The sequence below is a fragment of the Acinonyx jubatus genome, chromosome A1 (genome assembly GCF_027475565.1).
Source record: "Acinonyx jubatus isolate Ajub_Pintada_27869175 chromosome A1, VMU_Ajub_asm_v1.0, whole genome shotgun sequence".
Lineage (NCBI taxonomy): Eukaryota > Metazoa > Chordata > Mammalia > Carnivora > Felidae > Acinonyx > Acinonyx jubatus.
In genome coordinates this window covers 50,387,471-50,413,358 of record NC_069380.1, presented here as the reverse complement: position 1 = coordinate 50,413,358, position 25,888 = coordinate 50,387,471, and the positions used below count along the sequence as shown (strand labels likewise).

General features: G+C 38.3%; 2 protein-coding genes across 14 annotated transcripts in view; one reads left to right on the top strand and one right to left on the bottom strand.

Annotated features, from left to right (window-relative positions):
* The window catches only part of MYCBP2 (MYC binding protein 2), a 281,767-nt gene extending 268,798 nt beyond the window's left edge, over nt 1-12,969 (top strand). For all 13 annotated transcript variants that reach the window (XM_053216756.1, XM_053216750.1, XM_027065047.2 and 10 more), the window contains 7 exons: nt 504-607; nt 1,836-2,024; nt 2,862-2,969; nt 4,140-4,349; nt 5,761-5,868; nt 6,511-6,676; nt 12,494-12,969. In XM_053216756.1, the coding sequence (XP_053072731.1) occupies nt 504-607; nt 1,836-2,024; nt 2,862-2,969; nt 4,140-4,349; nt 5,761-5,868; nt 6,511-6,676; nt 12,494-12,609 (1,001 nt within the window). In that variant the 3' untranslated portion in view covers nt 12,610-12,969. The remainder of the gene's footprint in view (nt 1-503; nt 608-1,835; nt 2,025-2,861; nt 2,970-4,139; nt 4,350-5,760; nt 5,869-6,510; nt 6,677-12,493) is intronic.
* A 1,911-nt stretch (nt 12,970-14,880) lies between these two features.
* CLN5 (CLN5 intracellular trafficking protein) overlaps nt 14,881-25,888 on the bottom strand; it is a 44,172-nt gene continuing 33,164 nt past the window's right edge. Inside the window, exons 4-5 of the transcript XR_008296042.1 lie at nt 16,761-16,846; nt 14,881-15,689 (exon numbers count right to left, since the gene is read on the bottom strand). The gene's annotated coding sequence lies outside the window, so the exon portion shown is untranslated. The remainder of the gene's footprint in view (nt 15,690-16,760; nt 16,847-25,888) is intronic.

Here is a 25,888-nt window from a genome sequence, read left to right as displayed (position 1 = left end):
TCTGTTACATCTTTGATGATTTCAGACATTTAATTTCCTTTTCATATAGCTCTGTCAATTCTAGTTCCTTGGATGGGAATTCTTCTGTGTTTTAAGTTTCATATTATCTGATGATAGGTTTTCTTTTGTGCCTTGTAATTTTATTATAGTAGTTCTGAAAGAGTTATCTTTCTTTTGTGTATTCTTACTTAATTTGTATTATATTTTGTATGTGCAAAATATATTTATCTGTGTTTTTGGAGCTGGGGATTTGCCATATCTGCTCAACCTCCTATCTGTTTGGCTTCAGATAGATCTTTAGTTTCTTGTCCCTTTTTTGTGATTAGCTCCTTTATAATTAGGACTGCTTACAACCCTTCCGTAAAACTGCCAGGCTGATTTTCTAGTGATAGCAACTGATACATACCTGATTGTCCTCTTGTTGTTTTTTTATTTAGCTGGGTATTAAAATATGTAGAAAACGTATCCTTAAGGAAGATTTTTCTTTTTCTGCTTGAACCTAGGCAAACCCACCACAAGTAGCTCAGAAGCATGCCGCTTCTGTGGTTCCAGGAGTGGAACAGAGTTATCTGCTGTTGGCAGTGTTTGTTCTGATGCCGATTGCCAGGTGAGTATACAGTTAGACAGGCTGCCCCAGTAAGGAATAGCCTGTATTCCCTCGGGACATATTTACTGCATATAAATAAGAGTTAGAGTTCAGCATCACTTCAGTTTTCTAAGTTAGTATATTCCTCATGTCAAGAGTTAAATTCTTGGGGCACCTGGGTGGCTCAGTCAGTTGGGCATCCTACTTCAGCTCAGGTCATGATCTCATGGTTCATGAGTTTGAGCCCTGCATTGGGCTGTGTGCTGACAGCTCAAAGCCTGCAGCCTACTTCGGATTCTGTGTCTCCCTCTCTCTCTGCCCCTCCCCACTCATGCTCTGTCGCTCTCAAAAATAAAGATACGTTAAAAAAAAAATTCTTTTTAAAGAGTTAAATTCTTTATCAGAGCTAGAGAATGGATCACATAAGTTTCTCAAGCCTGAACCAGACTGTGTGTGTTTATCAGTTACCACCATAATACATATTTAATGTTTGCTTTTGTGCTAGAAACAGGTAAAAAGTCTATGGACTGCATTTCTTTACCTCTTACATACTTTACTCACTTATTTCCCTGTAAAAAACTTCCAGTATTTAAGAATTCTGTAGTCCTGAACATCCATACACATATTCCATGCTATCCAAATATTTTCAGTTCTTCAATTCAGTTAACAAGAATTTGAATAGGGTCCAGCTATGAAAGATACCCTGTATATTTTTTATACCCATTGTAGTGAGGAGATAGGTAGTAATTGGGAGATTGTATATCAGGAATTTTTTTGCTTCAGGACTATGCATGAAAATAAATCCACTAAAATTATATTTCACTTTTTTATCAGCATTCTCTTTATGTGAAGTGAAAATTTAGAACAAACTGTGGGTTGATGCGGGGGAGGGGAGAGGGAAAAATGGGTGATGGGCATTGAGGGGGGGCACTTGTTGGGATGAATACTGGGTGTTTTATGTAAGTGATAAATCACAGGAATCTATCCCCAAAACCAAGAGCATACTGTATACACTGCATGTTAGCCAACTTGACAATAAATTCTATTTTTTAAAAATTACACGTTAAAAACCTTGCTAATAATCTTTAAGTTATATTCAAATGAAGAATAAAAAAAAACTTTATTGTTACATAGCCTCAATGTGTATTTCCTGTGGGAAATATCTTGGAAAATTAATATAATGGATATAATTACCAGGAGATATGCCCTTTCTGATATTTTGAATGCCATCATAATTTATTTTTAATAGGAATATGCTAAGATAGCCTGTAGTAAGACGCATCCTTGTGGCCATCCATGTGGAGGTGTTAAAAATGAAGAGCACTGTCTGCCCTGTCTCCACGGCTGTGATAAAAGTGCCACAACGCTGAAGCAAGATGCCGATGACATGTGCATGATCTGTTTCACCGAGGCGCTCTCAGCAGCACCAGCCATTCAGGTTGTCTCAGCTCTTAAAGTGTTACCAAGTGTCTAGAATTTAAAACGGGAATTATAAATATATTTGTTATTAAACCTATTTTATATCATTGGAAGAAAATGTCCCACTAAGCTATTTTATATCACTTAAACCTATTTTATATCATTGGAAGAAAATGTCCCACCAACATCTTCCATTTCTTGAAGAGCAAATTCTGTCCCTTTATGGTTTTTCCATTTTGTGTGCTCACAATTTGTGATTTGTGTGAGTCTGTATAATCAATAGAATGTATAAAATATTCTTAAGGGAGGAAAAAATAATAAGGTTATCTAGTAGCCACTCTCTTCTTAATTTCGAAAACCCAGAATGGTAGCGTTATGCAATTGATAAACATATCTATATATGTAATGCATTTGCATACATCTATAATGTTAGTAATATTATTGAAGTTATAATTTGCTAAATAAGTTTTTAAAACTTTTACCACTTGTTTATGTTTTCAGTTTTTACGACTGCAAAATAATGAATATTCTAAAAAATAAATCTTAAACCTTTAAATCAGGAGTTCCTTCTTTCTACCAGAAACAAAAGTGAATAATTTTAAATTGCTCCCTAACGCGGCTTACTCTTTTAAGGTGTCATTAATACACGAATGGTAACAAATTGGGAGAAGCTGAAGATATAGTTTATAATATTTCATGAATAACAGAGAAGATCTGAAATTTCATTATTCTAAACTTGATTTTTCCCTTACCTGCTTTAACTAGCACCTTGCATTGAACATGGAATAATCTGCCGTTTATTCAAGTGTTTATCGTTATCACATTTGCTTATATCCCTTTCTTTTTTTAATTTAAGCTGGACTGTAGTCACGTATTCCACTTACAGTGCTGCCGACGAGTTTTGGAAAACAGATGGCTTGGTCCAAGGATAACATTTGGCTTTATATCTTGTCCCATTTGCAAGGTATGGAGAGAATCAGAAACTGTCTACTTTCTATCTATTTTTATCTTTACCTTCATCTTTCAGAATAAACATGTCAGCATCTCTTGGTGTCCTTCTCAATTTACTTTTTACCCCCGTTCCCCACCAGTTTCTGCTCTTTTCATCCAGGTGTGCCAGAGAATATTATAAGATCCCTCTATCTATTACAATGCATTTCAAAACAGTAAGTGTCCATGAAAAGCTGTTTAAATGGAATTAAACATATCGCATCAGAAAATTCATTTAGACATCATCATGCATGGTGTTTGTCACCACTTTCACATCAAATCCTGAGACACGACAGCGGGTGACGACCAAAATGAATGAGTCTGTGGTGCTTGTAGCTTCTTACACCTGCCAATAAAGATGAAGTCTGGGTTTTCAGAGCCAATAAGACGAATTCTTTTAGAGCGAAGGTAAAACAAGGAGAAGATTATTAACATTTTGACAAATCTCTTTAAAGATAGTAAACAAAGTAGCAACTTGATTTGGCCAGCCAGTCATGATGAACAAAAAACCTGTTTCAGAATGTGACTGACAGTGCCTTCTCTAGTAATTCTTCATTCCTTCCTCTGTTAAGTTCTCCCTATTTCCTTCAGCTGTGCAGACTGGTATAAAGGGTATAAAATGGAAACACTTGCTGCAATCATTGTTTAGTTAGACTGAGGAACAATCAAAAATATTGTAATAAATAATTTTCTCTCTCTTCTTATATGGTGCCACAGAAAAGGTCACATTTAGGAAATGATATACGAAGGTGATATACAAAATACTACCTCTTCGTCTACCCTACCCCAAAGAACCAGGACACTCACACAGAGGGAGTGGGTCTTATTTGTGGCAGCAAGGCAACCTTTTATTCCCAGAAGAGCTAAGGCAACAGAAGATATATTTCAGACTCAGGAAATATGAAGATAATGAAACAGAATTTTCATGCTTTATGTCTCATTTGCCCCCATTGTCCCTGATCTTGGAAAAATGTGGGCTTGTGAGGGTTTTGCAGGATTATTTTTAAACGGTATTTTATTTAGAAAATGTCCACTCTCTGGTTATCTCCTAACACAGTGCTTAATTCTTACATGCACACTTAAGTATTTGTTGAATTCATAAATAAATGATTCTGTTAAAGAATGTTCATTTTTTAAATTTCAGAACAAAATAAATCATATAGTATTAAAAGACCTGCTTGATCCAATAAAAGATCTCTATGAAGATGTCAGAAGAAAAGCCTTAATGAGATTGGAATACGAAGGTCTGCATAAGAGTGAAGCTATCACAACGCCTGGTGTGAGATTTTATAATGACCCCGCTGGCTATGCCATGAATAGATATGCATATTATGTCTGCTACAAATGCAGAAAGGTATGCTGTAAATTATCATGGGAATTTATAAGAACTAGAGATCACCTATGTGATTAAGAATTGAATTGTATAATGATACTGAATTCTTATATCTTAAGGCCGAAGTTAAAAATGAGAAAGCTTGATACTATGTTTTAAGTTGAATTTTTTTACTCAATTTGTTTTGGGATTTTTTTTAACCTGTACAAACTATTTCCAAAGCATGTAGTATTTCTATACACAAGCCACTTCACATCAGTAATCTCCTGTTTGCCAAATCCAGTTAGTTCTTAAATAAATCTCTCCTACTTGCTCTTACCACCATTTCCTCATAAAATTCCTTGGCTTCCAAGATGCTACTCTTGGAAAGTACTACTCTTTATTTCTGGTTATTTGTCTTTAACTCCTTTACAAGGCTCGTTTTCATTTACCTGCTCTGTATAGATTTAGTTTCTCAGCACTGTATTCTTGCCTAATTACAACCTTCTTACCTTTGCAGAGCTCTTGTTCGCCAAACATCTGTATCATTCTGACCTTGAAAATTTTTTGAGACTTAGATACAAATATTTAACTGCTTACCAGACATTTTAATTTTTTCACAGATACTTCACAGTCCACATGAGAAGTATTACATTCATCGACTTTGACTGTCTCAGTGTCTGGTCTTTATTTACAAAGTCTTAATCAATTCTGTCTCTAAATATCTCTGAATTCTTTTTTTTCTATTACATCTTCAGCAACCCTAATCATTTTCTTTGGTAATTATAGTAGCCTTCTTACTGAGCCCCCTGTGTGGAGCCCCTAACCCCTCCATTCCATCCTTTACACTTACATTGCTACTAGTAGATTAATATTTCTAAACCTCAAGGGGTGCCTGGGTGACTTAGTGGGTTGAGCATCCGACTTCAGCTCAGGTCATGATTTCATGGTTTGTGGTTCGAACCGTGTCGGGCTCTGTGCTGATAGCCTGGAGCCTGCTCCGGATTCTGTGTCTTCCTCTCTCTCTGTCCCTCCCCCACTACTATTACTACTACAGTATTAAAATTTGGAAAATTCTCACGCATGATTATCAAAACAATAGAAGGAAACATTTAATGTTTCAAAATGAGAAAAATTACTCAAACTTTGCCCTGAGAAAGCAGTTTCTCTTCACTACTTAATATTATTTTTTATATTTATTTGGAATATTATACATTCTTTTGTTATTTTACTTTGACAGTACAGTGTTTGGAGTTCCTACTGTATGCATGAGTTTATTCCAGATTAAAGTAGCTTTATTTCATACTCCAGTCTAACTATATGGGCATCCACTGGGCACTGCAGGGGACAGTCTAATAGATAATAGTATTTTCTAAGACCTCTGTATTCTAAGATACAGTATCCTCATACTGTATCTTCCATGGCAAGGTTTTTGTTGTTGTTCTCCGCATAGGCATATTTTGGTGGCGAAGCTCGGTGCGATGCTGAGGCTGGACAAGGGGATGATTATGATCCCAGAGAGCTCATTTGTGGTGCCTGTTCTGATGTGTCCAGGGCTCAGGTGGGTAGCACATTTTAATAGAAAAGACAGTTTAGATATGTTAAGCTCCTATTTTTTTTTCAAAAATAATAATATAACTAAGATGGTGGGAATAATACAGCAAGTTTTTGCCCAGTGTGTATAGCAGTGTATAATTTTTCAAATTAATTCATATATGTTATTTTCTTGGATGGCATTTACATTTTATAATTTTGTCTTAAATAAAATTATCACCATATTTCAACAAGTAATAAATTTATGTATTTCACTTTCTCAAACCTATAGTCACACTTTTAGGTTTACCTCACTTCCATGAAATCTTCATAGTACATCTGTGAGACTGAGAGATAGATTAAATATTATTAACCATTCAGTTTGGCTGACCAGGAAAAATTTACCAGGAAATCAACTGTCTTACTTATTAAATCAGATTGGCTATGATGAATCTGAGATGAGAATTTAGGGCCTTCTCCAGACCTTTTGGGCAGAGCTATGCGTTTATTCATTAATTTTTCAATGCATATATCCTCAGTTTTCCAATCAGTTTTGAGAGCTACGCATACTCACATGATACGAATCACTAAGCTACATATATGACCGTCTTAACTGTAATTGAAATAGACTCACTATAATCTTGTGTCTGTTTATTTTCTTTTGCTATAGATGTGTCCAAAACATGGCACAGACTTTTTGGAGTATAAATGTCGCTACTGCTGTTCAGTGGCAGTCTTTTTCTGTTTTGGAACAACACATTTTTGTAATGCTTGTCATGATGATTTTCAAAGAATGACTAGCATTCCTAAGGAAGAACTACCACACTGTCCTGCAGGTATGCTTTTAATATTTTTAAAAACATTGTTGTAATGTATTTACTTTCGAGTTTAATTTAATGATCACAAGAGAACCCTGTTCCAAGTGGTAGAAATCCGGTTCAAACTAGACTAAAGAATCAGAGCAAATTTCTTGGCCCTTGTAAGCTTTTGACATTCTGAGTGAACTAGAAAGATCACCATGGTGATGAGGGGTCAAGAGTTGTAATGGAAACCGGCACCTGGGGAAGAAGGAAGTCAGTAAAAAAATCACTGTTTCGCACTACAGGGCCATGTGAAGTTTGAAATTATGAATTGATAATAGAACAGTTTTAAAGGATTTTGTAATTTTTTTTTTTTTTTTTTGAGAAGTCGAACCAGCACCATAAAACGGACAAGTGATTTGATCTAGAGAGGCTGGGAATCGGCAGCGTAGGGAGCGTCAGGAAAGCCAAGGAGTTAAGCCGCTGAGAATACAGGAGAAATAATTGTGTGTAGAGGCCAGGCTGAGAAAAATAGGAATATGAAACCAAAAAGAAACCCAAAAGATTGGAAGAGGTCAGGAGGCTGGTGGTTCCAATGCAGTGGAGTACCAGGCTTCACAGAAGTGGGGGAAGCAGAAGGGGAGGTAAATGTGACCAAAGAAGAGAATTTTACATGAGATATATCTGAAATTGGTGAAAATACATGCAAAAGTACTTACAGCACAATCCACAATCTTTGGAAAGCTGAGAAACATACTCTCATCCACTGCTTATCAGAGAGCAGATGCTAGAACCCTACTGAAAAAAAGCCTGTCAAAATTGCTAACACCTCTACCTTTCAACAGTCCCACTTCTGAGGATATACCTACATATGTGAGGTAAATAAAAAAAGCAAATAAACAAGACTATTCATTGCAACATGGCTTGTAAAAATAAAACTTCATAAGCAACCCAGGTGTCCAGCAGGAGGGTGGTTACACACTAAGTACTGTGCACCATCAAAAAGAGAAAATGGTGATGAGGATGGAGTCTCTATGTACTCATATGGAAAGATGTGTAGGAGACTGTTACGTGAAAAATCAAGTTACAGGGGCGTGTGAGTGGCTTAGTTGGTTAGGCATCCAACTTCAGCTCAGGTCATGGTCTCACAGTTTGTGAGTTCAAGTCCCACGTCAGGCTCCGTGCTGACAGTTCAGAGCCTGGAGCCGTCTTTGGATTCTGTGTCTCCCTCTCTCTCTGCCCCTACCCCACTTGCACTGTCTTTCTCTCTCAAAAATAACTAAACATAAAAAAATTTTTAATGAAAACTTGTAAAGAAAAAAGAAAAATCAATTTACAAAACAAGGTATATAGTCTGCTGTCTTGTAGGAAAGGGGAAAATGAAAATATATGCTCATATTTGTTTATATTTGCCTTTAAAAAACTGTGGAAAGATACACTAGAAATTAATAAAATTAATTTACTATTGGGAAAAACCAGGAAGATAGGTAGAGATGGGAGAAAGGTGACTCAATGTATACAGTGTTTTAACATTTTGATTTTTTAAGCCATGAGAAATATATTATCTATTCAGAAAGAATAAGTAGGGTTTTTTTTTTTAAGTATAGCTACTTCTGCTATTTTGTTTATGTTAAATAGATAAAAGATTGTTCATGGCAAATAGAAATTGTTACACTCTTTCCCCTCTAAAAAGAATTTTTTATTTTAAAGTAGATGTAGTAGACTTTGAAAGAAGCAAGATCAGAATAACGTGAGGCTAGGTGTTTAGGATAATGACCAGCATAAAGATGTGAAATGTAATAGCTAGAGGAGGGTGGTGAGCTGGAGGTCAGCAAATGAAGGAAGTACGATAGGGGCAGTTTTCTGGCTCATGTTAGTTTCACGGGAAGAGGGTTATTGAATTGAAAGTTGTAAGTCAGTGGTCTAGAAGTAAATGGGAACCAGGAGAGTCGGTCTTGCTTCCTGGCTTCATGACACAGAGGAGCTCAAGAGACCAGCAGCTTCTAGTTGAGAAAGTTTAGAGGCAAGCAATATCATCAGGGAAAATTCACATTTTTACTTAATGAAAGAAAGTTTCTTGTATGTTCAGAAACGAAGACAAAACAACAACCAAACACTAAAATTAATCAAGAGGTTAGCTAGCAATAAAACAAGTGTGGAGAACACAGAGGTGGATAGTCGCTGAGAGGTTCCAGCAAAGGCAAGGCTTCCCTCACACATTCACATGATCACCGAGCTCTGCCAGTACAGGGACTTCATCCTGGGAACAACCATGAGCCAGAGGGATGAGGCAGGAGAGGATTTACAGAGATGACAGAAGGAGGGCACTGACCTCAATCCTGGGCATTTTCACATACATTTTCTTACCTAGTTTTTACAACCTACAAGGTAGCTGGTGTTATTCTCACCTTCACAGATGGAAAGTTAAGGCCCAGAGAAATTCAGTAGCTGGCCTAAGATCATAACACTTAGACTGAGGCATGCTCTCCCAGCCTTTCACATTCATCTAACTCATTAACTCATCCATTCCTATAGAGAACTGGAATAGAATTAAAGCAGACCCCACAGTGAAATCAGCAGGGAAGATGGCCATACATTTTACTTAGAAGGACGGAGGGATTGATTCTGTAACCACTGTCAACCCATTAATTCCAATTTTTAATATATGGATAAGAACAAGAGTCCAGATTAAGAAGTTAAAGTAGACCATTCCTCTGTTACTTTCTAAAATAATTATTAACCACCTTCTTAGTGCCAGAATACTTAGAGTTAAATATTGCTGTGCCTATTTAAAAGATGAGAGACCTAAGGGGTTCCTGGGTGGCTCAGTAGGTTAAGCGTCCAATTTCAGTTCAGGTCATGATCTCGCGGTCCATGAGTTTGAGCCCCACGTCAGGCTCCATGCTGACAGCTCAGAGCCTCGAGCCTGCTTTAGATTCTGTGTCTCCCTCTCCCTCTACCCCTCCCCCACCCACACTCTGTCTCTCAAAAATGAATAAATGTTAAAAAATTTTTTTTCAAATAAAAAACTAAAATAAAAGATGAGGGACCTAAGAATCAAGAAAGATTAAGTTAACTTTGCCTCACTTTTCTTATCTGCACAATGGGGACAATAGTTCCTGCCTCTATGACTGGTAGAAGATTGAGTTGACATACTAGAGCAGTACCTCAATAGCAAGCACACAAGTGTCTGCAGGTGATTTTTCTTTTGTTTTTACTTTCACTGTATTTTTTTTTAGCATCATGATTATATTACTATTTTTTACCTTCATGATTAGATTACTAACTCCTTGAAGATAGGGGCCATGTACTATTCATTTTTACATCTCAAGCACCTAATGTAACACTATTCACACATTAGGCACTGAGTAAATATTTGTTGAGTAAGTGACCATTTATTTTCTCCCAGAAAAAAACAAGGACTGCAGTTTGCAGGAGCCATCATTTATGGTGTCGTGTACTTGAGTGTCCCTCTTCCTGACAACTCTCCCCCACCCACCAGTGTGGGTAGAATATCAGTGTGCAGTGTGATTTGGGGTGGCAGGTACTGATACACACTATAATTTATAACCGGAATAATTACCTTTGTAGGTTTTAACCTCTGCTCTTATGTTTGGTAGCTGAAACCAGCAGTTGACTTCTCCCTCAGTCATGACCTGTCTTCAGTGTGATACTTACCCTCTTGCCTTGGTCTTACTCTTATATGAATGGATAGAGGCAGTTTGTACTTGTTCAGTGGTAGTAATAACAGCTAACATACTGTGCCAGGCTAAGAGCTTCATAAACACTAGCCTTTTATCCCTCCTGTTTTCCTTCTTTTAAACCTAGAAGAGCTAAATTCAGTTAAGATCTCATTCCCCATTCATCTGGGTAAGCTTATTCCATCCAATCTCATACTTTTCTTTCAGAGTCAAAATTTACTTTTATTGTTTTGGTTACTAGCTGTAGGAAACAAATGCATACTTCTGTTTCTTCCTCTGCTGTTAGAGACTCTGTATTCAGGTATAAGCCCAGCCAGGATTCCCTACACAGTCAAGTTCCTCATTTATAAAGGAGCTAAATGTCCTTTACTTTTTTTTTTTTTTTAATGTTTACTTATTTTTGAGAAATAATGAAACAGAGCACGAGCAGGGGAGGGGCAGAGAGAGAGGGAGACACAGAATCCAAAGCAGGCTTCAAGCTCTGAGCTGTAGCACAGAGCCTGACATGGGGCTCGAACCCATGAACCATGAGATCATGACCTGAGCTGAAGTTGCACGCTTAACTGAGCCACCCAGGTGCCCCTAAAAGTCCTTTTTAAATGATAAGAAACACATGACATGAAGCACAATGATATAGCAAGTCTTTTAAAATAAAAAAGTATAGTTTTATGTACATTTTTAAGCCTCATTAAGTTTCTATTTTCCCTAAGTGCTTCTTCCAGATTGTTATATTTTATATTATGTTACCACTCATGTATTTAAGCTGATTTTCATTTTTCTACTAATCTTCCTTCAGATACTTTTAAAATAACAGTCTTTAATAATCAGTCTTTCCATTTCATCAGTGTGTGCGTTTTCTTCAGAGAACTAACATGGCTTATTTACATTTAAATTTGTTTTTACCTGCAGAAAAACATTCTATTAAAAAGTCTCCATATTTTCTCATCCAGAATAGTGTTCAATTCACCTGAACTGACAGATTTTCATGACGATTTTTGTTCATTGTTCTTTGCTTTAAAATGATATATCTAATGTTCAACCTCACTAATCAGGGAAATGCCAAACAAAACCACAATGAGGTGTCACTTTACACCAATTAGAATGGTTAGAATCAGAAAGACAAGAAATAGCCAGTGTTGGCAAGGATGTGGAGTAGAAGGAACCCTCGTGCACTATTGGTAGGAATGCAAACTGGTGCAGCCACTGTGGAAAACAATATGGAGGTTTCTCAAAAAATTTAAAATAGAAATACCATATGATCCAGTAATTCCACTACTGGGTATTTACCCAAAGAAAATGAAAACACTAATTCAAAAAGATATATGTACTCCTGTGTTTATTATAACATTATTTACAATGGCCAAGATATAGAAGCAACCCAGGTGCCCATCAAGAGATAAATGGATAAAGAAGATGTGTACACACACACACACACACACACACACACACATACATACACAGAGTAGAATATTACGCAGCCATAAAAAGAAAGAGATCTTCCCTTTTGTGATAACATGGATGGAGACATAGAGGGTATCATGCTAAGTAATAAGAAATAAGTCAGAGAAAGACAAATGCCATATGATTTCGCTTAAATGTGGAATCTAAAAAACTAAACGAAACAAAAAAGCAGAAACAGATCCATATACAGAGAACGGTCTGATGGTTCTGAGTGGGGGAAGTAGGCACAAAATGGGTGAAGGGGAGTGGGCGATACAGGCTTCTAGTTATGGGATGAATAAGTCACTAAAGTGAAAGGTATAACATAGGAAATACAGTCAGTGGTATTATAATAGCATTGTATGGCTCACTTGGGGTAAGCATAGCATAATGTATAGCTGTGTGGAAGCATTATGTTCCACACCTGAAATTAAAGTAGCATGTGTGTCAACTGTACTTCCATTAAAAAAAAATAAAAATGTTTAAGATGAGGTGTCTCATTCTTTGATAGAATAAAATCTATAGCTCATAGAGGTGATTTCTAGGCAAGATGTTGTAGGTAGATTCTGTCGTTTTTAAAATTTGTATTTGTGTAACCATAGTCCTGTTATTTCTTTGAATATCTTATCAGTAATTTATATTTACATTAGGTTTGTATATATGTGTGTGTTTTTTTAATTATATGCTTTTGCCTCCTTCAAAATGTATACAGGTCCCAAAGGCAAACAATTAGAAGGAACTGAATGTCCACTCCATGTTGTTCATCCACCCACTGGGGAAGAATTTGCTCTGGGCTGTGGAGTGTGCAGAAATGCTCACACTTTTTAGAACACTCAGATTCCTTTGTCTACAGAGAAGAAGTTGCCTTCATCCCCCAAGTGGATGTGGTAAAGTTTAAACTCTGCTCAGGATAAGGACGGGACCATTTTTACATCCATGAAAATGAACCATTCACAGTGCAAGAAGGATGCCAAATACCATGTACATAATTCTTGCTATGGAAAGTTTCCCCATTATTTCAGTTTATTTTCTTTTGAACCAAGACATCAAACTTGTGAGGTGTTTGCATGTGGCCATTACCGTCATTGGCCTGTGAAGCATTGAACATTTATAGATAATTGATATAAAAGAATCGCCATGCCCATGGACTAAGAATGATGCTGGCTTTCAAGCAAAAAAGAAAAATAATCATTGTTTATTGTATACTGCCTTTTTTTGTAATCCTGTATAATTGCATCACGGGTGGGGATGAAAAGAAGAATATTCTGGTTTATTTCCTAGACTGTTATTTAAAAAAAAAAAATTGTGTTAGGACTGGCATATAAATGTAATAAGTATCACACTGTATATAAAGATATCAATGTTTGTTCTGTATAAGAATTACTAAATTACAAATGCAGTTTCATTTAAACTTCTAGGTTAAGTTGAGCCTGAAATTTTAATGAAGTGCAATACTGAGTGTGCCTCATTATCTTGCAGCTGTAAACATATTGGAATGTACATGTCAATAAACCACTGTACATTTTTATACAGTGATAAAGTCTAACAACTGTGTGAGGTGTTTCTTCAGAAATAAAATTTAAATACCTTTAAGGTCTAAATTCCATCCAATTTTCCTTGTAAAAAAATTCACTGACACAACACAACAATAACTTTCATAACTGTTAGGGAAAATAAGACTAGTAATGAAGTACATTTTGGAATCTTAATTAAACACTGGGAAGAACAAATAAATATATGTATTAATAAACAGACACATGCCAAAGACAGAAAAAAAACCATCTAGGAAATTGACCAACCTCTACCTTACTAACCAGAACCTTTTTGGACTTTTATCATCAACAAAATCACTTGTCTCTTCTTCACAGACTACAGTGTGTTTCTGTGGATCTTTTTTTATAGTTAACTCATAAAATTGACAATTGTTATTTTTAAGTATCATAAATCAGTTTCTATTTCATGAGAATGACAAAAGTTTTTTTCAGTTCTACATTCCCATTGTTGGAAATACATAAATTGATGTGTCAATATAATGTTTGCCTTGAAGAAACTTAAAATGAAAAGATCAAATCTGAACACAGGTAACTCTTTAGAGAATCTTCTAATAAATTTCATAAACATGCCCAAGTCTTATCCTTCAGGCTTTAGGAAAGATTGCTGTTAACGGTTTTTGTTGTTGTTAGGAGAGGAATAGCTGAGAGGCCATTTGAGCTCCATCTTGAAGAATAAGTAGCATTTCAAGGGGCAGAGAAAGGCATGAGAAAAAAAATATGTAAGCAGAACATTCTAAAATGTAATAGAGCAGTGTGAGTAGTCTAACTCCTGATGTTGGAGACTTTACTGCAAAAATAAAATCGGAATATCACAGATTGATCTCTTCATGATGCAGTTTGTGGATCTGCTGGATGTGCAAGCTCTTGGGCTTGCTGAGCAAGGAAGAAGGTCCCCCTTAATCTAAATAAGATACATCTGACACATCACTGAAAAAGTAATGATAACACTTTCTTTTAAAATCTCTCAAGCGGATTATGCAAACTCCCTTTGCATTGGGTGATGTTGCCTCTGAGTTGCGAGCAGTTTTTAATTGCCCCAATGTGTTTAAAAGCAGGAGTAATCTGTTGTCATTAAGGGCACTCTTGGTGGTTCCAAGCCAAGCTAAAAGGGTTGCAGGCAGAACTAATCCACTCTGAACCTGCAGAATACCTTGGGTTAATATAAAATCTATAGCTCATAGAGGTGATTTCTTGAGGTGAAGAAATCTTGAGCTTTAAGAAGAGAAGTGTTCTGAAGGCATGTTTATATCCTCAAAGGGCCAATTGGGACTGGCTGCCTGTGTTCAAAAGAGATTCTAGAACCTTCAGGGCAATACAGTCTTTTTCTTCAGAGCAAGTCATTGTGCCGTGAGGATGTTGGGCAACAGGCATCAGAAAGGGATGACCCTGCTCCCGAGACAACCCCTCAGCCCCAGAATCTAACTCTCAGGATCTACTTAGTAAGCTGTGTCTCCCTTCTTCCCCAGTCCTCTTCATCCCATGCCAAGTCCTGTGGGAGAAGACTGAAGGAAGGTACAGGCTCAGAACTGGCTTTAAATGTTTCCAAGAAACACAAAGTAGGAGCAGAGATGCAAGCTGTTCCTAGGAATATCCAGGACACCTGGAGGGGAGAATGTGGTGAGGCCATTGTAATTACAGTGGATTTAAAATCACAGGCCACAGGAATGAAGCCAACCTTCAGAATGTCACACAGAGAGGAGACATCACAGATGCTTGAGAACTGAAGAGAATACCATTTTGTATCCATTAACTTAGCTGGCAGATTGATCAGTTCCAGTGTGTGAATTGGCATGGAAAAGAAAGGAAACAGGAAACTAACAAGATGCTTGAGTAGAATGAGCCATCTCAAATCAACATTCTAGAAATCAAAAGGATAAAACTTACCTTCATTTATGAGGATGCTATATTTAATCATATCCCAAGCATCTCAAAACCAGAGAACATAACTTTAGGAATAAGTTATGACAAAGCACAGAAGGGAAATGCCTTGGCACGCTTTTTGGCTCAAGCATACTGTGCACCAAGAAAAAGACAAGAAACAACAGAATCACAATAGCAGGAGTTAGGGAATCCGGAAAGAAACCCTTTTCTGTTATATTTGCAGGCCTAGGAAAAGCCATGTTTTAAGTAGTTTTCTGGCCAGACTGCTTAGGTCTAAAAACTCTTAGAGTCAATAAGCTTACTTGAAAAATCTGTATTCTGTGTTCACTTTCCATTCACAACAGGTGTTGATTCCCCTTCTTTTTCAGACTTTTCAGCCCCAACGTCTCTCCCCACTTTGTCACTGAGTTCCACCTGCACATGGTCATGTGGTTCTGACAGTAGCTCCCAGGTGGGACATTGCAGCTCGTTTTCCTGAAAAACACCAACAGTACTTAAAGAGCTGAAATTGAAGCCAGAAGGCTTGGGTTTGGGTCCTGCGTCTGCCTCTGCGAACTTGTGAACTTGAGTAAGCCACCTACCCTTTTTTAATCACAATTTCTTAGAAAAAATAATACCTAATCTAAGTCAAATGAGAAAGTATTTACACAAGCACTTTCTCCCACAATAAAATCTTACTTGAAAGTGAAACGTAAAGGAGAAAAGAACATTTATTCAACACCTCCTAAATGGCAGATACCAAATTGTAGGCATTTTATTTAATCCTCCCAGCAATTCTGTAGGCTACAGCATGGTTAATCTCATTTCATGACCTTAAGGGCTTAGAGAAGTTAAATGACTTGCATCAGATCCCAGCTAATCTAATCTAGATTTGTCTGAAAAAAAAACCCTGAGACGTGAATCCAGTTCTTTTTGTCTCTAAAACCCAAGCTCTTTCTCCCACATCATGCTATTGCTATTACATCACCAACTGGTTCGATGACAAAAAGTAATTTATGAAATAGTAACTGGACACTTGCAACACAGGCAAAGTCACAAAGGGAACATGACAGTGTTTGCCTCCAGAAGTGTGCAATCTAGATGTGGAGGTGCACAGCTCAGATCTCCTTGTGGGGCGGCCCCTACGTCACAGAGCATGGTTAGCTGACAGCCTCCAGCTCCACACCTGCCACAGCATTTGGTCCAAAGCTGCACTCTCCCCGGGGAAGCCCTGGCCAGTGGCAGGGCTGTGGAGAGCTAGGACCTGGCCATTTCTGCCCAAGGCAGCGCTCCCTTCTGGGCAAACCACCAGGACCTGGGCCAGCCCAGACTTTCTTAGAGCAGCGCTACAATTGGAAGCTCTTCCTACCCGACCTTCCTTCTCTCTACCATTTCATAGATGCCACACCCAAGTCACAGTCTGACGGCCCTCCATTCTCACTGCACCCTTGCCCTTCATCTTTCATAGGCACTACCCCAAACAGACTTACTGCACTTCTAACTCTATCTTGGCATCTTTTCCCAGAGGGCCTGACACAGGAGGGTACTAGATTTTAAATGACTTACTCATGGTGTCTTCATTTCACAAATGACGTAACGTAGCTTAGAAAAAATTCAGAGTCTGTAACAGGTCAATACTGAAGGGAGTTACGCTGAAAAAAATTATGAAAGGAAACCCAAGGTTAGAGATGAGTGTCAAGTAAGTAACCACATAGTCTTAAATAGTTGCTAGAGAACAGGCCAAAAATTTTGAAACAAGTTTCTTGGCTAACAAGGCAAGACAGGAAGCATGTTCAGTTACAACTTGCAACGTCCATTTCCTCAAAAAAAGCAAAGTGCAGGTATATGAGCCTAGTCTTGAATGGATCATTTTTTTAATTTTTTTAATGTTTATTTATTTATTTTGAGACAGAGAGAGAGAACAAGTGGGGTAGGGGCAGAGAGAAGGAGAGACAGAATCCCAAGTAGGGATCAGAGCCTGATGCGGGGCTCAAACTCATGAACTGTGAGATCATGACCCGAGTAGAGATCAAGAGTTGGACACTCAACTGACTGCACCACCCAGGCGCTCCAAGAATTGATAAATTTTGACAAGCAAAAGTAGGAAAGAGCATCCCAGGGAGAGAGCATGGTAAAAACCAAACCAATGATGTGTCCCCTGAAGTGGACGTAAGCTGTTTTGCTTTATTAATCCATTTAATAAATATTTGAGCACCGTTCTGTATCCACAGTTGACAGTGCATGCTCATGAGGGTGGGAACTGTGTTCCCAGCTGCTTAATAACCATGATTTACACATAGAAGTTACTCGATGAACATGAGTTACTGAGTTAATATGTGCAACGTGGTGGGCCAAGTGCTAGAAATAAGACCTTCACAGAACACAAATACAAAAGCGTGTAAATAATACACTGTTGTTAAGAACTATAATCGAGGTTTTCTAACGAGAGAATATTTGTTGAGGGCTTACAGTAGCCAACCCCTGTGCCAATGCATGAGCATGGGAGGCAGAATAACAGCCCCCAAAGATGCCCACGTCCTAATCCCCGGGAGATGTGACTAGGTGGCCTCTAGCAGCAAAAGGAACTTTGCAGATGTGATTAAGGGTACAGGCCTTGACATGGTCAGAGTTTCCTGGATTAATCCAGCAGGCCCAGTGTAATCACATGTGAGTCCTAATATGGGAAAAATGTGGCAAGAAGAATAAAGCCAGAGAAGGAGCCTAGAAGACCCTACACTGCTTGGCTTTGAAGATGGAGGAAGGGATGAGCCCACAAGGAATGCAAGCAGCCTGTCGAAGCTGCAAAAGGTAAGGAGACACATTTTCCACTAGAACCTCTAGATGGAATGCAGCTTTACCAGCATCTTGATTTTAGCCCATTTGGACTTTGGTCTCCAGAACTATATACATTAATAAATCTGTATTGTTTGAAACCACTAAGTCTGTGGTAATATGTTACAGCAGCAGGAAGAACAAATACAATGGACTTCATGGGCATTATCACACTTTCTTCTTCCACAAACCTGTGAACAACTGTTTTTCTTTGGCAGATGAGGCAGCTCAGACTCACAGAGGTTAAACAACCAGCCCAAGGGTTTGCAAAGATTTAGTACTAAAAGGCAAAGAATTGAAACTATCAAGTTATTTTTTAAATTGCTTACATATTGAAATATAATAGTTGGGACTGACTCAGTTAAATAACACATATTATTGAAGTTAATTTTACCTGTCCCTTTTTACTTTTTTTTTAATTTAGAAAATTAATTTTTTTTAATTTAGAAAATTTTAAATTGCATATGTGACTTGTATATATTTCTTTTTTTTTTTTTAATTTTTTTCAACGTTTATTTATTTTTGGGACAGAGAGAGACAGAGCATGAACAGGAGAGGGGCAGAGAGAGAGGGAGACACAGAATCGGAAACAGGCTCCAGGCTCTGAGCCATCAGCCCAGAGGCCGACGCGGGGCTCGAACTCACGGACCGCGAGATCGTGACCTGGGTGAAGTCGGACGCTTAACCGACTGCGCCACCCAGGCGCCCCAATATATTTTTAATAAACAATACCGGCTTAGAATCCCACTCTCGACAGTCTGAATTTTGTCACCGATCTTCATATTTTTTTTGAGGAAAGACACGTGTTTTGGGAAGATAATGCAGAAAATGGGTCAGACAGTGGCTTGAAAGACAAGGTTCCTGTCACTTCTTCCCTTTGAGAAGCTTACAATCTAACCCTAGACAGAATTAAAATAGAGATGGCCTAAAACGAAATAGTTTCATTAGGCTATTTTTCTCTGGAAAAACCCAGAGAAGTGGTGTTGCTGAGGCAAGCCATCCTAGAGGAGTGAGCGTCCTCACCAGAGGAATCAGAACCAGTAATAATGATAGCAGCGCTGGCTAACATTTACTGGGCATTTACTGTATGCCTGCCGCTGACCCACATGCTTTACATGCATTAACTCAGTTCTAATGACAACTCTGCGTGGTAGATATTGTTATTTTTATTATTATTATTCCCACTTGACAGGTGAGGACACTGAAGCACAAAAAATGTCGAGTAGTTTGTTCCAGCTTGCACATCCTGTGAACGCAGAACAGGATCTTGGGAGAGCCGCCTGCCCTTCGGGAAAGAACTGCATGTGTCTTTCTTATAGTAAGATTTGGTGGACCTGTCCACGTGGATGGCAGGAAAAAGAGGCAGTCATCATGCCCACTCATTTTCCCGGGACTCCAGCCGAGCCAGGCCCATCCCAGCCTTCCACCATCCCTGTATAACGAGGCAGAATCACCCTCAGTTAATGGCAGCTACGGAGAAGATGCCACTTCCCACCCACGTGCCCAGACATGGGACACAGTGAGACCAAATTCCACAATCACCTTTCAGGTAAAAGGAAACATCATTTGAGACCCAAGGAGGAGCCTTTCCAGGTCACGTGTATACTGGTTAGGCGTTTTGATTGCAAGCAAAAGAAAGCAAATTTAAAATAACTTCAGTAAGCAAAAAACAAACAAAACAAATGCAATCGCTGGGATACCGCCAGGGCTGGGGGCTCTGGCTGTGTCTCTTGTAGGTCCTCTCTCTGCATCTATTTTTTTGTAATGTTTATTCATTAAAAAAAAAATTTTTTTTAATGTTTATTCACTTTTGACAGAGAGAGAGAGACAGAGCATGAGTGGGGGAGGGGCAGAGAGAGGGAGACACAGAATCCGAAGCAGGCTCCAGGCTCTCAGCTGTCAGCACAGAGCCCCATGCGGGCCTCAAACTCACAAACTGTGAGATCATGACCTGAGCCGCAGTCGGACGCTCAACCGACTCAGCCACCCAGGCACCCCAATGTTTATTCATTTTTGAGAGAAACAGCATGAGTGGGGGAAAGGCAGAGAGAGCGGAGGGTGGGGATAGAGGATCTGAAGCAGGGTCTGGGCTAACAGAAGCAAGCCAGATGCAGGGCTCGAACTCATGAACCATTAGATCATGACCTGAGCTGAAGTACGGTGCTCAACCGACTGAGCCACACAGGTGCCCCTCTCTGCATCTATTTTGTTCTTCTTTCTCACTGCAGAGCATCTCAATGCAGAGCATCCAGACCATGTGGTAGAAAATGACCACCTATTGCTTCTGGGTCTAAATATTACAAGTCCAAGCATTCAAGGAAGGGACTACTTCCTTCCTTCCTTCCAGAATTAATTCTGAATTCCTTGGGGCAAGACTGTCTTAGACTGGATGCATAGGGGCCAGATGCACGAGCTACAGGAAGCTATGACTAAAACCAAATAGATGGGGAAGGGCTCCCCACCACGGAGCTGCTAGATAGACATGTGAATAGGTGTCCACTACAGATGCCCTAACAGACTTCAGTCCTGGATAGGAAGTGAACATGATGACCTTCTAATTATGATTCTGTGGTCTTTTTTTTTTTTTTTTAAGAATTACTTTTTTTTTTTTTAAGTTTACTTATTTTGAGAGAGTGAGAGTATGCAAACAAGGGAAGGGCAGAGAGAGAGGCAGACAGGGAATCCCAAGCAGGCTCTGCACAGTCAGCACAGAGCGCATCTCAGGGTTGGATCTCACAAATCATGAGATCATAACCTGAGCCAAAATCAAGAGTTGGATACTTAACCAACTGAGCCACCCAGGTTCCCCATGATTCTGTGAACTTACTAACTCCGTGCTTTTCTTGCCACTTGGATAGATTGCTTGCCCCTCTTCTGCCAAATCCCATTACTTTCTTCAAGATTTGATTCAAAACTGACCTCTTAAATGAATGAGCTTTCCCTGTCTATTCCTATTGTAGGAATGCCCTCAGAACCTTTGTATACAATGTTAATCTTATTATTAGGAACCTATTCATACATAGTTGTACATAACGTTTTCTAATCTCACCAGTGGGTGTTATCCCAATAGTTTAGACAGCTATAGAAGGACGGAGACCTTGGTTTTTTTTCCCTCCTTTGCAACCACCAAGCTCCTTGTAGACAGTAAAGAAAAAAAAGGAGGAAGGGGAGAAGAAGGAAGAAGAAAGGAGGAGGAGGAAGAAGAAGCAAGGAGAAGGTGGGAGGAGGAGAATGAGAGAGAGAGGAGGAGGAGGAAGAAGAATGGAAGGAGGAGGTAGGAGGGGAAGGAGGAGGAGGAGGAGGACCACAGGAGCTACAGTTTCTTTCTCCTGTGTTCTATGAACAGATTTCCTGTTTGCCGTGAGGTTTTCCATTCCCAGGAGGACATGTGAAATTGGTGAGTCAGAAAAGCACAGAACTCTGTATAATTTGGGTCCTCTGGTCCATAAGCAAGCTCACTTATGACTGTTTTCTTGTCACCATCCTGTTTACCTCTTGAGATTCTCCCCTCCTTGTGACATCAAACTGCCTGTCTAATTATTCCCCATGACAGATTTGAGTCACAATAAGGCTCATGTCCGGGCACTGCAGTGTGTAATACCAACATAAGCCCTGTCCTGTCCTATTCTTTCTTTATTCAAAGAAACATTTACTGAGCCAGGAACTGTCGTAGGAGCCTAGGATCCATGAACAAAACAGACCCCAGGTTCACATTTTCCTAGCGCTTATATTCTAGTAAGGGAGACAGACATTAAACAGATATACATTATGTCTATTATATGCCAGCTGGCAATATGTGTTGTGAAAAAGGCAAAAGGACAGGGGCCTCTGGAGTGTTATTGTCACTTTTGTTTACTTTTTGTCTTATTTATTTAAATTTTAAATATTTATTTATTTTTTAGTTTTAGTAGTACATTATTGGATTTGATTAATATTTCTTTTAGAATTTCTGCACGTGTTTTTGTAAGACAAGTGGGACTATAGTTTTCTTTTCTGTATTTGGTTTGGGAATCATGATTATACTTGCATCATGAAATGACCTGGGCAGCTTTTCCTCTTCATCTTTTTCTCCAGTAACTTGTATCAGATAGAAGGGTTAACTCTTTCTTGGAAATCTGGTAGGGCTCACTTGTAATTCCATCAGGGCCTAGGGCTATTTGTGGGGAGAGGGCTTTGATAATTACTACAAAGACTATTGTTTTATTCAACTTCTCTACTTCTTCCTGCCAACTTTGGCATTTTATATTTTTCTAGGAATTAATTTATCTAGGCTTTCAAGTTTATTAGTTAATATATCATACTTTCATAATTTTAAATATCTGTGGTGGCTGTATTTGTTTCCCCTTTTAAAAATTCTATTCTTTTCAATTTGCAACCTTTTTTTTTCCTAATCAATCTGACCGGAGTTGCATCTACCTTATTCACTTTTATTTGAAACAGCTTTTGTTTATTATAATCTTCTCTATTTATTTTTTTTCCTATTTTATGGATTCCTGCCCTTGTCTTTATTATTAAATCTCTTCCAATTATCCACTACTATATGACAAACCACTCAATGCTTAATGGGTTAAAACAGTGTATTATTATCTCTCAAGTTTCTGTGGACTCACTGTGCACTGCTCCGTGAGGCTTTGTCTTTTTATAATATGGTGACCGATTGTTCTGACACACTATGCAAAGAGTAAGCATTCCAAAAGACCCAAATGAAGGCTGTAAGGTTTCTTATGATCTAGCCTCAGAAGTTTTTTTTTTTTTAATTTTTTTTTTTTAACGTTTATTTATTTTTGAGACAGAGAGAGACAGAGCATGAACGGGGGAGGGTCAGAGAGAGGGAGACACAGAATCTGAAACAGGCTCCAGGCTCTGAGCTGTCAGCACAGAGCCTGATGTGGGGCTCGAACTCACGGACCACGAGATCATGACCTGAGCCAAAGTTGGCCACTTAACCGACTGAGCCACCCAGGCGCCCCAAGCCTCAGAAGTTTTAAAACATCACTTCTGTCTTGTGCTACCAGTAAAGCAAATCACCAGGGCAAGCCTGGGTTCAAGGGCAAGGTGACTGGACTTCATACCTAATGTTAGGCACAGCATGATGCTGTGGGGGAGGGAGGAATACCAGGTGGCCACCTTGTAGACTATCATTATACATCTGTTCTGAATGTTTTGGCTTTTTCCTGTTGCTTTTCTTTTTCTTTCGACTTATTGATTTAAATACTTTGCTTTTGTTGAATTGTCCTTATTTCTGGATAGCTATATTTAAAACTCTGAATTTCATTTTAAGTGTTGGTATAGATGTTTTTCTACTGATGTATGATTAAATACTAATATATGTGGTATTTTAATTATCTTAAAACAAAGACATTTCTTAATCTCTGTTATGATTTATTTTCTAACTCGTGTAGTAATTTATTTTATTTAGTTTTTAAACAGATGGCATTTTTAGCTCTTCTTTCATTATTCATTGCTAACTTCATTGCATTATGGCTAACAACCATAGTTTGTATGATACTGAAACTCTGGATTTTACCCTCTTTTGTGGCTTAATACATGGTCTGTTTCGTAAATGTTTTGTTTCTCTACAATGACTCTGCAGTATAAAATTCCATATACCCAAGAGCTTAAAGTTACTGTCTGTATTTTTCAGCTCTACAATGATTCTGCTTATATTTTGCCTGCTTGATGTATCAGTTTCTGAGGTGGGTGTGTTAAAATCTTCAACTAGAGTTGTAGATTAATCTCTTCCTGCAGTCCTATCTGTTGTTGCTTCATGCATTTTGTACACTGTGAGGTGCATATACGTTCATGACGATGCCATCTTCTTGCTCTATTGTTTCCTTTATTAGTACTGTTACTTTTATTAATGCATCTTTTCCCTTATATCATTTGGATTGACTTCTATTTCATCAGCTACTAGGATTATTACTGCGGATTTCTATGTATTCATTTATTTTCAATTCTATATATACTTCCCACATGGTTATTATATATTTATATTAATCATATACATGTTTGTGAAATTCATAAAGAATGATTATTTTAAGACTAGATGAGTATGAAAAACAAATGAGAAATTTGGGGAATAGAATTTTCAATTTCGGGGTGCCTGGGTGGCTCAGTTGGTTGAGCGTCCAACTTTGGCTCAAGTCATGATCTCACAGTCCGTGAGTTCTAGCCCTGCGCCGGGCTCTGTGCCGATAGCTCAGAGCCTGGAGCCTGTTTTGGATTCTGTGTCTCCCTCTCTCTGACCCTCCCCTGTTCATGCTCTGTCTCTCTCTGTCTCAAAAAAATAAATAAACGTTAAAAAAATTTTTTTTTAATAAAAAAAGAAGAATTTTCAATTTTACTTCACAGCTGGTATGAACTCTAGATTGGTGGCAAAGAGAAAATCAGTGAGTTAGAAGATAATACATGATGCAACAAAGAGAAACAAAGAAAGAAAAATATGAAAGAGCAGTTAAAAGACATAGAGGATGAATTGAGAGGAGTGAGCGTGAAGTCCGTAACAGCAAAATGGAGGGGTTGATAGGAAAGAACTATCTGAAGAGACAGTGACTTATATGAGGACCAGAGATGAGTTTGCAAGAGAAGTTGTAACTGAGATGTGTGCATAAAGACGGAATTTTAAAGATCTTTATCCTCTTCAAGGAATAGCTGGCTGAGCTCACAGGGAGATGAGCCAGTTTTAGCTTGAGTAACCTGTTTTAGCTTGAGCTCTAGGTTAGGAAAAAAGTCTTTCTGAGAATTCATAACCGTGGCTCTGCCCTCACACAGGTTGGCGCCTGAATTTATACTGTCATGACCCAAGAACCCAGGAGTCAAGAAATTATTATAAAAAGTTGTTCCAGGCTAGTAATACCCTGCAGCATGTAGCAGAAGCAAACACAAAAAACCTCCCTAGAGTGACACACCCTTAACCAGGTTGCACAGGATTCCTACACCTGAAGCTTCACAGAAGATGAACTCATAATCCATAAAATACATGAGTAACAACCCACCATGAACAAACATTTACAAAAATCAGGATTAGACCCCCAATTATTTCATGTGATTAAAATGATTAAAGAAAAAAAAAGAATTAAAAACAAGAGGAAAAAAATCAGAAAAAATCAAGCAGATGTGAAAAAGATCCAAGTGTCACTTTTAGAAATAAAAAATATAGGCACAGATTGGCTTAATAGAAACTATACCGATCTGAAGAAAAAGTGACCTGGCAGACATATCTGAGGTAATTACAAAGATTTCAGTACAGAGCAATAAAAACATTAACAATATGAAATTAAGAGATATGGAGGCAATCCTGTCATGCAGAGTAAGTCCCAATAATTTATGCAGACATCTCCCCACTCAAGGAGATGGAGCGTAACTCCCCAACCCTTTTGTGTGAGATGTGCTTAGTGATTTCCTTCCAAACGGTGAAGTAGGGAAATGGAGGGAAAAAAGTAACTTTACAGTGGAGCAACTTGACCTCACCCTAATTAATATGAACATCAAGAGGGATTAAGTCCTTTTGACAACATGTAGCCTTGACATGATGTGATGAGAATGGTACTTCATACATCTGTGATCTTCCTCCCGGTCTAATCATGAGAAAAACAAGAGACAATCCCCGATTGAGGAAAACTATACAAAATACTGAAGCAATATTCCTAAAAACTGTGAAAGTCATTAAAACAAGGAATCAAAATAGTGTTTTAGGAGCTACTCAACATAACCTAACCTATCTTAATCAGTGGAGTTGCCAAGGTGAACAAAAGTCTGTACATTGTCATACATAACATGACTGTGATATGTCAGAATTATAGCATCTTTAGCAATAGAAAAAATACAAGGTCAAATGCTGATAAAAACGGTCTCTATTATCC